At 39.4% G+C, this 14,921-nt stretch overlaps 1 protein-coding gene across 1 annotated transcript in view; it reads left to right on the plus strand.

Moving 5' to 3' along the window:
* ddx21 (DEAD (Asp-Glu-Ala-Asp) box helicase 21) overlaps window positions 1-14,921 on the plus strand; it is a 63,700-nt gene that overhangs the window by 47,661 nt on the left and 1,118 nt on the right. Inside the window, 2 exon segments of the mRNA XM_034188575.1 lie at window positions 9,004-9,138; window positions 12,947-12,991. Coding sequence (XP_034044466.1) covers window positions 9,004-9,138; window positions 12,947-12,991 — 180 coding nt within the window.

Raw genomic sequence — 14,921 nt, forward strand, 5'->3', positions numbered from 1 at the left:
GTTTATAGAACATGTCAATATTACAATATTACGCACCACGTCATTCATGGTGCGACATTACAGTCATAAGCCGATGCACGAAAACGGCGCCATCAACCACATTATAATTTGGCACAGTTTCAGGATATTGACAAAATAAGTGTGTGCAAGAAACTTACAATTTTAGTCCGTCTTTTACATCCATCTGAATCTTTCTTTTCTGTGGGGAAGTTGTGTAGAATGAATGGCGGTTTACAACCACATTTCTTCTTCTTTCCGTCTTTGTGTGGACTTGGTGGAGCTTTGCAGTCGTGTGTTTTCAGCCAACTTTCAAGCCTATAAATTCCGTTCGAGCATTTGAAAACAGCACTATGCGCCCCTGTCATTATTGTGTGCGTCGCTTAAGGTTTAAAGCCTTTGAAACAATCCCTGTAAGCCTCAACATTTACAGTCCGCTAATGCTACTGTATACAAAATTCAGTGGGAGTGGTGTGAGTTTGGTAGTTGGAATTTTTGCCCCCGTTTGACCCACGCATGCGCAGATGCGTTAAGCACTTCGCTTATTTGAAGGCTGCATTGCGAGCTTTCAGCTTTGCTCGCACCTTATTGGTCGGACAGGGCTTCTAGTTAGCAGTGTACAGTGATGTTTTGGTTACACAGATGTCTTCCATGAGTTTCTGTATGTACCCAGATCCAGCCTCCGCATACTCCTCCACGGTGACCCCTAGTTGTTCTGTGGCTGCTTCTTTGAACACAGGCCAGTCTGTGCTCTCAAAGCAGTCTTACAGTGTGTCATCCCCCCTATCAGGCCAGACCTTAACTTGTCTCACAGCATGTTTTCATCTTGTGAGAACAGACTTGTATGTGGGAATAAGCAGGACTGAGGAATGTACAGGGGAGCAGAGGTGGGGGCAGGAGAGTGCCTTGAAAGCCCCCTTGATGTTTGTGTAGACATGGTCTAGTGTGTTGACTCCTTGAGTTGCAAAGTCTACATGCTGGTGGGTGGTAATGAGGTACAACTTTCCTCATGTTAGCCTGATTAAAGTCCTCAGCCACAATAGCTGCGGTTACATGGACCAAAAGTAATCTGATTGAACAGTCAGATTGAACAATCAGATCAAAATCACGCCATGTAAACAGCTCCATCTGATTAGAATAGCCCAATCCGATCAAAATTACGATCGGGTCAGAGGAGGTGGTGTAACCCTGTTTTTAACCCGATCGCGTTCCATGTAAATGGCACGTCGGATTGTCCGCCTGTGAGAAGCCTTACTGCACGTCTGTCACGTCACATCACCACGTGACACTTCCTGCTCTGTGTTTGCGTAAATGGTGATGGAAAAAAACACAGCTGGACTTTACAAGAGCCAAACACTCCTCAACGTATTAAAAGAATTTAAAATAAGTGGCAAAGCTTGATGGACGTAAGTTGGCAGCACAGACTTGTTTTGTCCAGAGTCAACAGGTCAATAGAGCAAATTAAAAGCCGCTGGGAAGCAACAAGCGCTTTCTACAAGGAGAAGCTAAACGAACAGAAGCGGCGCGGCTTCAACCAGCTTCACTTATTATAAATTAATGGAGAAATAATCGGAGGTCGACCGCTCTCCAAGGAGGACACTGGAGTAGAAGTCAGTTTTCCACCGGAGGAAAGTTCACCCGAGACACCGGAAAACCTGGAGGTAAGTCCTGATAAAATCACGCTAACTCAACATTCCTTTTTTTTTTTTTTAAACGAGACGTACTTTGAGCCAAATGTGTGGATTTAGTTCAAGTTAATGTTGGGGATTCATGTTAAGTTATCCCATAAGTTTATTTGCGGAGTAAAGTGCATGAACACATTCTGTTATCAAGTTAACCAACACTCTTTATCCTCGTTCACTTTAGTGCATCACGTTAATTACTGCTCTTATATATACAGATGATGATGTAAAGAGCACATTGGATTAGATTGATGACAGCAGCTTAACACAACCTGAAGACCACAGAGGAGGCTCCAGCCAAAAAAAAGTGAGCTTTTTAAAGAGTAATATGCTGCAAAATAAGACCACAGTGAGTTATTGAAATTTCCTGTAGAGCTTGTTGAAAAAAATAAAATAAAATAATGTTCAAGTCATTGCATATTCATTTATTTATTTGGAGTGCTTTATTTTTTAGGAATGGTAATATTACAACGTTCCAGCAGAATATGATAGTTAATATCCTTTAGACAGTTGAGACACAAACATATTTTCATTTCAATTTTGTTTTCCTGTTTTGAGCTTCGTGAAGTTAAAAGCTGTGTGGATGAGTTACAACATATTTGAATATAGAAGCAGGATGTTTCTTTGGTATAATACATGACTGAGAGATCCACAAAGAGAAAAACATAAACCCTCTTTTTCTTTGCTAACTGAAATTATACATTCTTTCTAGATCGAAAGCCATCATCTGGTGATGCCAAGCTCCTGGGTTATCGGTCAGCCCAGCAGAGATATTTCCTGGACAACATACAACAGCAGCACGAGAGGAATCTGGAAAGAGGCTTTTTTCCAGGTTTATGGAGGAAAGTACCTGCTCAGCTGAAAGCATTATAGGGAAACTGATGGTCTTCGGGCTCTCCTTTCTCAATCCTACTCATCAGCTCCACATTTGCATGAACAAAGTTAGTCTAGGACCTCGCTGAGACAAGCATGGAACAGCCGAAAATGACCACTCGTCCTGAGTGTTACTTCAAATACAGCTGGATTTTCTAAACTGCAGCAGCTGTAGATTTTTCAAAGTACTCAATATGCTCAGAATGACCAGTACATGTTTAGAAGAAGAGTGTAAAATATATAATTTTTATATTTTAAGAAAAAAACATTAGGTCAAACGACCAACATACAGTCTGGAATCACCACATATTTAGTATCTTAAACTTTCTGTTGTGGATGTTCCCTGATAATCTTTAAAACATTTAAGACCTCTAGATACTGCTGTCTGCCAAAGATACAAGGTTTGTTTTGTATTTTCCAGTTTAAATGCATATTCCATGGATAACAGTAGGACTGAAAATAAAAATTTCATATTTGGACAATGTTCATTTTCTTTCGATGTGTGGTAATGCGTTGACCCACTTATTTTAGCCATTTTCTCTTAAAATATCAAATAGAAATTTTACACTTTTGTTTGACCCTCCCAAAGATGTACTGGTCATTTCAACATGTTCAACACCTTGGAAAATCTCAAGCTGCTGCTGTTTAGAAAATACATCTGTATTTTAAGATGAAAAAGGGTGTGGGCATTTTGGGCTGTTTGTCCTGGATAGAGATTTTGGCACATATCTGAAGTTGTTCATTGGGGTCATATTAATCTGGAACAGGTGAGTTAACCTCTCCTAAATGATGTGCACGCATCTCAGCTTTGTCCTCTACTAAGTCCACTGTTTCATCACCAATCACAGCAAGCCACCTGACCACCCAACCCAAGTTACCACCTGCCACATCGGCACACTCAGAATAATCAAAATAACAGTGGAAATGTTGACTGCAGCCTACACAACATGTAGAAATTGAATATAGGAAACTGGCTGTGATGTTTAGTTTCTTCAAATTTTTCCTGGTAGTATGTTGTTTTGCTGACAAAGAGCCGCTTTTAGGGTTTGGTTTTATGATCTGACGTCACACTAATGCCAGTTTAAGAAGTAATACCAAGCTCTGATGTTAAGTGAATAAACGTTTTTAGCACTATATTTTATTTTTAACCAAATTGTTGTGGTGCTGCCAGGTTTTTATTTTATATACAGTGAGGAAAATAAGTATTTGAACACCCTGCGATTTTGCAAGTTCTCCCACTTAGAAATCATGGAGGGGTCTGAAATTTTCATCTTAGGTGCATGTCCACTGTGAGAGACATAATCTTAAAAAAAAAAAAAAAAAATCCGGAAATCACAATGTATGATTTTTTTTTTTTAAATAATTTATTTGTATGTTACTGCTGCAAGTAAGTATTTGATCTCCTACCAACCAGCAAGAATTCTTGCTCACACAGACCTGTTAATTTTTCTTTAAGAAGCCCTCTTATTCTGCACTCATTACCTGTATTAATTGCACCTGTTTGAACTTGTTACCTGTATAAAAGACACCTGTTCACACACTCAATCAATCACACTCCAACCTGTCCACCATAGCCAAGACCAGAGAGCTGTCTAAGGACACCAGGGACAAAACTGTAGACCTGCACAAGGCTGGGATGGACTACAGGACAACAGGCAAGCAGCTTGGTAGAACACCACAGGCACAAAGATTACATTAGTAACACATGACGCTGTCATGGTTTAAAATCCTGCAGGACAGCAAGGTCCCCCTGCTCAAGCCAGCACATGTCCAAGCCCATTTGAAGTTCACCAGTGAACATCTGGATGATCCAGAGGAGGCATGGGAGAAGATCATGTGGTCAGATGAGACCAGAATAGAGCTTTTTGGAATCAACTCCACTTACCATGTTTAGAGGATGAGAACAACCCCAAGAAAACCATCCTAGCCATGAAGCATGGGGGTGGAAACATCATACTCTGGGGGTGCTCTTCTGCAAAGGGGACAGGATGACTGCACCGTATTGAAGGGAGGATGGATGGGGTCATGAATTGTGAGATTTTGGCAAACAACCTCTTTCTCTCAGTAAGAGCATTGAAGATGGGTCATGGCTGAGTCTTCCAGCATGACAATGACCCCAAACACACAGCCAGGGCAACTAAGGAGGGGTTCTGTAAGAACCATTTCAAGGTCCTGGATGGCCAGTCTCCAGACCTGAACTCAATAGAAAATCTTTGGAGGGAGCTGAAACTCCAAACCTGAAAGATCTAGAGAAGATCTGTATGGAGGAGTGGACCAAAATCCCTGCTGCAAACCTGGTGAAAAACTACAGGAAACGTTTGACCTCTGTAATTGCAAACAAAGGCTACTGTACCAAATATTAACATTGATTTTCACAGGTGTTCAAATACTTATTTGCAGCAGTAACATACAAATAAATTAAAAAATCATACATTGTGATTTCTGGAGGTTTTTTTTTTTTTTTTTTGGATTATGTCTCACAGTGGACATGCACCTAAGATGAAAATTTCAGACCCCTCCATGATTTCTAAGTGGGAGAACTTGCAAAACCGCAGGGTGTTCAAATACTTATTTTCCTCACTGTATGTGTATGGAAGAAAGTTGTATTCACTTTAATAAAAAAAGAAAGAAAATGTTTGTCAGATTTTTTTAAATTATTTTATTAATGGGGATGACCATTTTGGAGAGGGAAGTGATTGAACATGTAGTCCTTTAATGCTATCGTTGTCCTGCTCCCACCGGAACGGCTCTGCATTGACACTTGTGGTCCAGGCTGAGGAAGGATGCCATCAAAGTGACCAGCATTCTCCAACCAGTTGTTGCTTGCGTTGTTCCTCTTTTTGACAAATTATGAAGTGTACAGCAGGTTGCTATCACAACTGGTGTAAAGGTGAAGTGAAAATCTCTTCTCTTCAGTAGCACCCTCCACCTCGACTTCAAAATCCCTTAAGTGTTTTAAGTGTCAACACTTAAAGACTTAAGTGTTGATTCTCGTGTTGCTATAACTCAACCTTTTAGTTTCGCCCCTTTCACGGTCAGTGAGGTGTATAAAGCCCTCAAACTTACATCTCGACATCTCCAGGACCTGACAACCTTGAGCCCTATTTCCTAAAAATAGCAGCTGACTTTATAGTCTCACCTTTGACTCACCTCTTCAACTTCATTCTGGCCACAAATGAAATTCCATCAATTTGGAAATTGGCTTTTGTTCTTCCTCTGTTAAAAGGTGGTGATCCAACACTTTTGAATAATTACAGACCAATATCTAAATTATCCACCTTGGTCAAACTACTGGAGTCACTCATCAGTATTCAAGTTCAAGAATTTCTCTGACAATAATATCTGATTTTCAGTCTGGTTTCAGGAAGCAACATAGCACAACCACTGCTTCCTTAAAAGTAGTCAGTGACATCATTACCACCCTGGCAGTAAACATTGTGCAGCCCTGTTCATAGATCTCACAAAAGCTTTTGATACAGTTGATCATACGTTATTGGAACATAGGTTCACTGCATGCGGATTTTCAAATCAGACAGTAAAATGGTTTCACAACTACCTTTCAGGCTGGACTCAATGTGTGAAGATAGATGGATTCACATCACAAACACTCACCATCACAAAGGGAGTACCACAGGGATCAGTATTAGGACCTCTACTATTCATTCTCTACATTAATAACATAAATCAGAATATCCTAAATACACATTCACATTTTTACGCTGACACAATCGTCTACAGCTCTGCACACTCACCTGCTCAAGCCATCACTCATTTACAATCAGCTTTCGACATTCAAAATAATCTTCTTAATCTAAAACTTATCTTAAACTCAGACAAAACAAAAGTCATGTTGTTTTCAAACACCAAATCCAACCTTCAAATCCAAATAGAATTTGTTAAACAATACAAATATCTTGGAATTTGGATTGACAATACACTTTCATTTGCACATCATATTAATCTGCTTGTAAATCGACTCAGAATCAGGTTGGGTTTCTTTTTTCGAATTCGGACTTGTCTGTCCTTTGAGGCCCGGAGTAGGCTTGTTGCCGCCACTTTTATGCCAATGTTGGACTATGGCAATGCATTGTACATGCACTCATCAGCTCAGAGTCTGAGAGCTCTTGATGCTGTCTATCATGGAGCTCTGAGGTTCATCACCGGCCTCAGAGCTCTTACACATCACTGTATTCTTTATGCTCGTGTTGGTTGGTCCTCCTTGGCATTTCACAGGCTTAGGCATCTGTATTTACTCATCTATAAATGTTTACTTGGTCGGCTTCCTGGTTACTTAAGGATGTATATTTCTCGGAAATGTATTCGTTCCTGTCAACTTCGTTCTGCCGACCGTTTTTTATTGTCAGTCTCAAAGGTCCGGTCAGAACTGGGAAAGAAGGGCTTTCACTTTGCTGCACCCTCTGCATGGAACTTTTTACAGAATGACTTAAAACTGAGGGAGCTGGTCTCCTTAGAATCTTTTAAAGGACTTTTAAATAACAGAGATGCTGGCACATTGACATATGTAGTTGTTTTAACTGATTTTTTTTTTGTAAGTGTTTTTTTTTTTTTTTTTTTTTTTTAAACTTTTATACTGAAACTTTTCCATTGGCTGGTAATTTGTTTATTCAGTATGTGTGGTGGAATGCTGAAATTGACACGTAACCTTGCTGCCTGTCTTGGCCAGGACGCTCTTGTAAAAGAGATTTTTAATCTCAGTGAGACTCTCTTCCTGGTTAAGTAAAGGTAAGAAAGTGTTTTCTACTGTTACAGTGTGAGCTGAGGTTCACATGAACAGATTTCTCCTCTGGGGTCAGATGTGTAGAATTTCTGAAGCCTTTCAGCAACCAGTCACGGAGTGGATCTGCAGGGTCACCAATGATTTGTAGTTGCACGTCTTCACTCTGTTTTTCACACCCTGAAACAGGAAATGGTTATGTATTTTAAAATTCTGATGCTTAATAAGTCATTATATCCTTAGGAATAAATCAGGCGAACAAAGCACATGGTGTAGTGGATATGACTTTTTTCCTCTTAAAAGTTTGAAAGGTATCTTTGGCAGTTGATGAGCTCTCAAAAAGGTCTGAATGGCACAAAACATTGGAATCTTTGGCTTTTCTAGGCATTTTGCAACTGATGCTCCAAAATCTAAAAGCAAACAACTTATTTTAGTTGAGTAAAGTAGGTAGGAAATGTAAAAAGACCTCACACACAAGGTTTGTTTCATTTATTCATGAAACTGCTTTATTGTCATATTTTGAAATAGTTCATTGTTTAAAATAAGTTTTGTGAGATTTCATAGTTTGCTGTACCTGAAATCCACAGAAAAAAAGTTAGCAGAAGTCATAAAAGTGGTAGCTGTGTTGTTACTGATTGTGGGTAAATGAAAATGACAGAGGATCAGAAATAACCTACCTGCATGTGGCTGTGAGTCCCATTAGTTATTTGAGGGATATGATGCATTTCCTCAAAGCTCTGTCTGATCTCCAAGGCTTCATTTTTATTTGGCTCGTAAATCAGCTGTTTAATCCGTCTGTCTTTTCATTACGGCTTTACTAACCGTGCTCTGTGCTACATCACGTAAAACACATTCCGCCGCGCTCGTTTCTTTCTGAACAAGTCCTGAAGAAGAAGCATGTTCCTCTGATGCTGCACTTTCAAAAGAAACACGCAAATTATAACAGTAATCTTAATTACTCCAGAAAACAAATCCATTGTTTATACAGGCAGCTTCCGGGTACAACTCATACAAACGGCAAACGTCACAACGCAAAGCATTATGGGATTGCTCTACTGACTGAATCGGATCGTAATCACGGTGCATGTAAACACGCACAACAAGCGGATCACTTTAGGGCACGTTCATGTAAATGGGACAATCTGATCCACCAATCGGATAGAATTCAGTCAGATCAGAAATAAAGTGTCCATGTAAACATAGCTAATGATCACGTCATCTGGATGTATGGAGTGCAGTTCACTGATGGAGCTGTATAGTGTATTCGGGACCTCCTTTGTATCTGCACTGGAGGGATGTATACCGGCATGATCATAACCACAGTGAGTTCTCTGGGTAGGTAAAATGGATGGCATTTGATAGTCAGGAATTCATTGTCTGGAGAGTAGTGTCTAGAGGGTGGGTAACAAAGGCTGAGACACTGCAGGTCTTTCTTGTAACCAATCACCTCAGCAGGTGGGTTGCTGATAAGCTTTTCCCCTGAACATAAACACCTGATTGCCAATTAAATCACTTGCTGAGGTGATTGGTAGCAAGGAAACCCTGCAGTATCTCGGCCCTTCATGGCACGATTGCCCACCCCTGGTCTAGAGATTCTTGTGGGGTTTGAGCACCAGTTGGTATTCATGTTATGTGTTTATGTATGTATATATGTGTGTGTGTGTATATTATATATGTCAACATGTTATGTTAATCTTTCTCTTCTGTTTTGTCCAGGGTTACACCACCCTGCTGTTGGTATGTTCTCAGGAGATGCATAATATGGGTTATGCCTGGAAAACCATTAAAGAACAGCTTGGAGAACAAATTGAAAATGACATTCACAGAATGACCTTCCTCAAGGGCAAAACAGTATGTACCAACACAAATGAATCGACATGTTAAGTGACACTGTTACATACACTCATTGTGGTTGGATCTGATTAAATACAAGGTGCCTGGCAACAAACAGTTGTTAATAACTTGTGTGGGGAAGTGATTTCCTGGATGATGGCGACAAGGGGTGGTGACCTGTCAGACAGGACCTTCACTAAGGTTCCTTGGGAAATGTTGTTCAACACAAAGTTGCACCCTATGGCGAATTGAGTGCCTTGCATAGCAACATGCTGACATTGGTGGGTGGGTGGCATCATTTTGAGGTGAAACAGATGGAAAAGCACTTTAGAAATACAGCCCATTTACAGAGTGTGTTTCAATTAATTATGTTAAAGGAGTCCAAAGGGTCTGTTTGGGTAGATGTCATGCTTCAAAACAGAACACAAGGATGAGTACCAACATTTGGTGTGGTTGAAAACATTTTATGACTCTGTAATTGCATCATACATCTTTTACGCAGTGGTCTTGTGGGGCTGTGGAAGTTTAGAGAGGAACAGGAAGATACTTAACAGACTAGTCAGAAGTGTTGGCTCTGTCCTGGACTGTACTCTGGACCCCACAGAGGTGGTGGGTGAGAGGTAGGGATGGGTATTGATAAGATTTTGTCTGTTGATGCCATTATCGATTCTGCTTATCGATCCGATTCCCTTATCGATACCTCTTGTGAATTTGTGTACTAAAAGTAGGCTTTACAGGTTTTCTATGTATTTTATTGAGTCTTAAAGTAAATAGATATGAAATTAGTCACTATCCTTGATCTCTGGACATAAATAAAATCTGTAGTTTTTGTCAAAAGCATTTTCTTTGATATTTTGGCATGAATGTCGTTCCATACCTTTGAGCTGAGCTCAGCTGGCTGCTGCACATCAGCGCAGGATGTTTCATTTTGGGAGGAAAAAACATTTGATTGCAGTTTGTTTGTATTACAACGTTTGGAAAGAAGTGTCAGTTGATTTAAACTGCATTTTGCTTTGAAATGATTAATTCTGACTGGACTCTATCGTTCTAACTTGACTAGGAAGAGAGTCGTGCAGCGTTTGGAGCTATGTGAACAGAACGGAGGACGATTCTCGTTTCTTTCTCGCAACAAGACAGGAGTCCCAGTTAGTGACTTTAATCCGCACAAAAGTGACTCAAGATTGACATATTCAGGGATGAAAGTGGTGAAAAACAAGTTGAAACCCAAAATTGCCCCCCAACACCACCTGCACAAAAATGTTTGAATTCTAGAAGCTCTGAAATGCAATCTGGGACTATTCCAAACAATAAACTACAGTGAGTGCCGCATCCATTTTGGTGAGGAAAAAAAAAAACAACTTTCCTTATTCAAATTCAATACAGTAGTATTCTGCTCTTACTAGGATGCAGCAGTTTTCTACCTTGGCAGATAGTTCTGGAGGAAATCACTGAAGAAATTAACTAATTGAAAATGTGGTTTGACCGAAACAAATTGTGATTAAACTTAAATAAGACAGGGATGAAGTGGAGGTGTAAGGGTCACTAGGTGTTCACAGGAAACACTTATTTATTTCTATATTTATTTATGTTCATGTTAGTTGGTTTTATATTTTCTGTTGTGTTTTTAGTCAGGTTCTTTTTGTCTCTTTCTATAAAATTATATTGTAGCATTATTAGTTATTATTACTATTATTGTTGTTGTTGCTATTATTATTTTAATATATAAACAAAAAAAACCAAAAAAATTACAATTTGTAATACTTTTCTCTTTTACAACAACAAACCCTAAGCCATTAATTATTATACAGAAAAATACGCACAAACGTGCTGACAGCTGCAAACAGCTTAATGCTAACTTTAACATTGAAAATGCCATAGACATGCTAACACGTTAGCATCGGTCCCGTTTTTAAGTTATAAAATACATCTATCAACTGTTTCAGAAGACCATAACAGGTTGGTTTAACATAAAAAAAGGTAAATATTTCTCAGACATATGCTCTTTAGGGTTTTAGCGGGGGAAAATTAAAATAAAGCGAAATAAAACAATGAATCAACGAAGCACTGCTTCGATCTGCGAATTTCTGCTTTGATTGGTTCAAGGTTCAGAGCAACGCCGCACTGCAGAAAAGTTGATTACAGACCTGCTGCAGGGTCTGTAGTCAGTGTAGAGAAATGATCATTTTCCTGACAAACACCCCTAAAAACAACGGCCACTCTGAAGGACCGATAAGGGAATTGTTAAGCAAAAAGGTTATTGATGTCGGTGAATAATTTCTTAACGATACCCGAAAGGAACCAGTTCCCGATACCCATCCCTAGTGAGAGGAGGATGTTGGCTAAGCTGACATCAATTATGGGCAACCCCTCTCACCCCCTACATGAGACTGTGAGAGACTTGAGCACCTCCTTTAGTAATAGACTGCTGCACCCCCTTGGTGCAAAACAGGACGCCTTTGTAGGTCATTTATTCCAACTGCTGTTAGACTGTATAATACCTTATAATGTTTTTTAGCACTGTAACCACCTGCTGATTTAGCACTATTAACTACTTATACTGCGGCTTTTATTTATCCTGTGCAAGTGTGCAATAGTTTGACTATTTTTTATACATATTTACTTATATTCTATTTTTGCATAGTCTGTTCATAACAGTACTCATGCATTCACCAGCAAACATTGCATTATATTTTAGTCACCTTTCTTTGTTTTTTTTTTTCCACTGGTACTGTTTGTATGATGCAGTATTGTGTATGCTGTACTATTATACTAGTGTACTGTTTGATTTTTGCTGCTGCAACAAGGTATTCCCCATTGTTGGTTCAATAAAGTTCATCTTATCTTCTCTTATGTGAATCCAAGAGCTCTGTCTGGACAGCTGACTTTTTTCCAGCAGTATTTCAAACAGACTCTGGACCAAATTGCCCATCTATTTTCAAAAATCACCAAAGTATTAAGTTGTGGAGAATCTGTCTTGTCGGTTACATCTCTTTCAGGGACATTAGCAGACTTGTTTTGTGCAGAAATGTGTACATCTCAAATTAAGAGTAGACGTGAAAGAAAATTCACACCATTTTTTGCCAATGCTTCAAGTCTTTAAGCTCATGGCGCTGAGAACACACTGCCAAAAGTATCAGGCACATCTTTTGTCTAAAGTGCCCAGCGTGATTGTCCCCGAAATGAGCGTCATCATTTTGCCCCCTCCCTGCAAACCAAAGGGTAGTGTTGTTGCCTACGCCCTTTGTCTTTCCACTTCTGTCCATCTTATCCAACTTATGAATGTGACTTGTCTGCTGAATCACATCTTTTCCAAGCTGCAGATATTTTGACATGAAAATTTCACATTAATCATACTGTAACTTTGGTCATGGATGTGATGTGTAATTTCATACATGAATGCCGCAGATGTTCTTAAAAAGAACGAGTCCACGTAGACCCCAGTGAACTGTCTCTTGGAGAAAAGTGAATCATTTTGAAATTGTTTAGCCTTGTTGTCCCATTAATTTTTAAAAACACTCTCTTGTGTGCTAAATGTTTATTCAGCAACTGTGGATTTATGTTTTCCCAAGGAAGAACCTATATAATGGTATTCTAAAACAAAAATAATTGGTCAGTTACAATGCAGATTGATGAGAAGACCTTATCATCTTTTTTTAATGGTATCTATTACAGCCACACACAAAAAGAACCAGTTAATTATCCACAGTCTAAAATATGAATAAATGTGACACTTTCGGCATATGGGACTGTTCTCGTTTTTGACACTTTGTTCAGTAGCACAGAATTTGAAGAAACACTGTCTTATTTTCACTGTGTCTTTTAACAGGGAGTTTGTTTTGATGTCCCAGCTGGAAAAGCCAAGGAGTTTCAGGTGAGCACAACATCAAATCTGTTTAACACATTTTGGCTTGTTTGGATCAATGAAGACTGGTTAAGAGAAAATAATGCAAATTACAGGCAAAACGTACCAACAGGCATTCAAGGTCAGCTAACTGTGGCATAACATTAAAAGCTTCAGCTGCCGTCCACATCAGTCCCTGTCAGTTAGTTTTCAGCAGCAGGTGTCAGACGAGAATGTGAGATCTCCTCTTCACATTATGATGAGGAAAATGAAATGTCTATCAAAGTTGGAAGTTTTTGCCTCCGCGTGTGCAGTGCACATGTTTTTAGAGAGATGTCTGTTTGCACTGTTACAGATTTTAACTCCTTTCACACCTGTCTGTACTTGATAAAGCCAACATGACAGTTAAAAAAATGTATGGAACGCTAATTCTTAATGTGGTCTGAGTGGGACAGCAAGTCTGCTGTTCTACAGGACATAAAAACAAACCACCTGTGCATGGGCGCAATTTGGTGGTGGATGGGGGGGACGTGTCTCCCCCACCTTTTCAACCAGGGGGGACAGAATATGGTATGTCCCCCCCACCTTCTGACCATATATGTGTGTACTTGAACATGCTGTGTCAGTCTTATGTGCAAAACTGTGTCAGAATAGTATCTTTGTTTCTGCAAGTTTGTATTTAGCAGCAATTGACTTGTTTTACAACACCTGTTTCTGTTTGTCACATTCGGAATTCTTCTGGGACTGCATTTACCCAGATTTGAAACCAAAAATAGTTGCTTCTAGGGACTAGTGTCTACACATAAGTATCAATGGACCATATGCTAATTAACTAAATTCTGAAAGTTAGAAAATAAATCAGAAAAGCTATCTGGGACCTCAGAAAGCCCATCTGCAATATTGCTTGATCTCCAAATCAGTCTATGCAAGCGAAATTATGTTCAGTATGAGTGTTGTCATTAGTGCCACTTCAAAAATTAAATTCATGATAAGTAATTTATCCTAAACTTATGATCTGTTGTTTTTTCAAACTTATGCAAAAACAAATCTTGAGGAAAAAAAAGTACGATAGTTAATAATTAAGAGCCTGTTCTTTCATATTATGAATACATGTGACCACATTGCAGTTGTTTTTTTTTTTTTTTTATTAAATCTCAACCTATCATTCTTTTTGAGTTCTACACATCTGGAACACGTTTTGTTTTTTTCTGAAATGCTCTGTCACCATTAGTGCTGTTAAAAGCTCCTTGGTATCTTGTTCACACCTCAATCGGCTAATATAGACCCAGCATGTCATTAAAAAAAACGAGATTAAACTGTGATCCTTAACATGTTCTGAGTGACAGCAAGTCTGCCATGTTTCTGCAGTACATGAATGAGGGTTACTAACTGGTCCCTCCTGTACCCCACAACCCCACAACATTAACGCCCAGTCTCCGTTCCTTTGTGTGGACATGCTTTACCAGGTGTCTGGACATAGACTTGATGACAAACTGGGAGCACTTCACCCTGACATCTGTCAGTGATGACTGGTGGGATTCTGACAATAAATACATTTTACTTAAACCCAAATATATTGTTTGCACCCATGCAGCTATTGGTACAGTTAGTGAATCAGGGTTCTCACAGGATTTTTTTTTAGCAGAGTAACGGGATGGACAAATCACCTTTAAATGCCAGAGGTTTGGGGGCTGCATAGGAGGCAGTGCCTCCTTTGCCCCAGGGGGCAAAGCTCCCCTGAAGCTTTTGTATTATGGGCTTATAAAGGGCCTTCTTTGTCAGTCTAATATACCAAATAGCTCTGGAATTAACTTAGACCATGATATTTACCTTTTACATACCATATTGCCAAAATATTGGACAGTAATGCACTTAAGCTCACAGTAAAACCCAAATCATGAGCTCCCGCAAAACGAATAAAACTGTCCGGTGTGGAGCGGCGGACGATTCTTGTTTCTTG

This window comes from Thalassophryne amazonica, chromosome 2 (genome assembly GCF_902500255.1).
Source record: "Thalassophryne amazonica chromosome 2, fThaAma1.1, whole genome shotgun sequence".
Lineage (NCBI taxonomy): Eukaryota > Metazoa > Chordata > Actinopteri > Batrachoidiformes > Batrachoididae > Thalassophryne > Thalassophryne amazonica.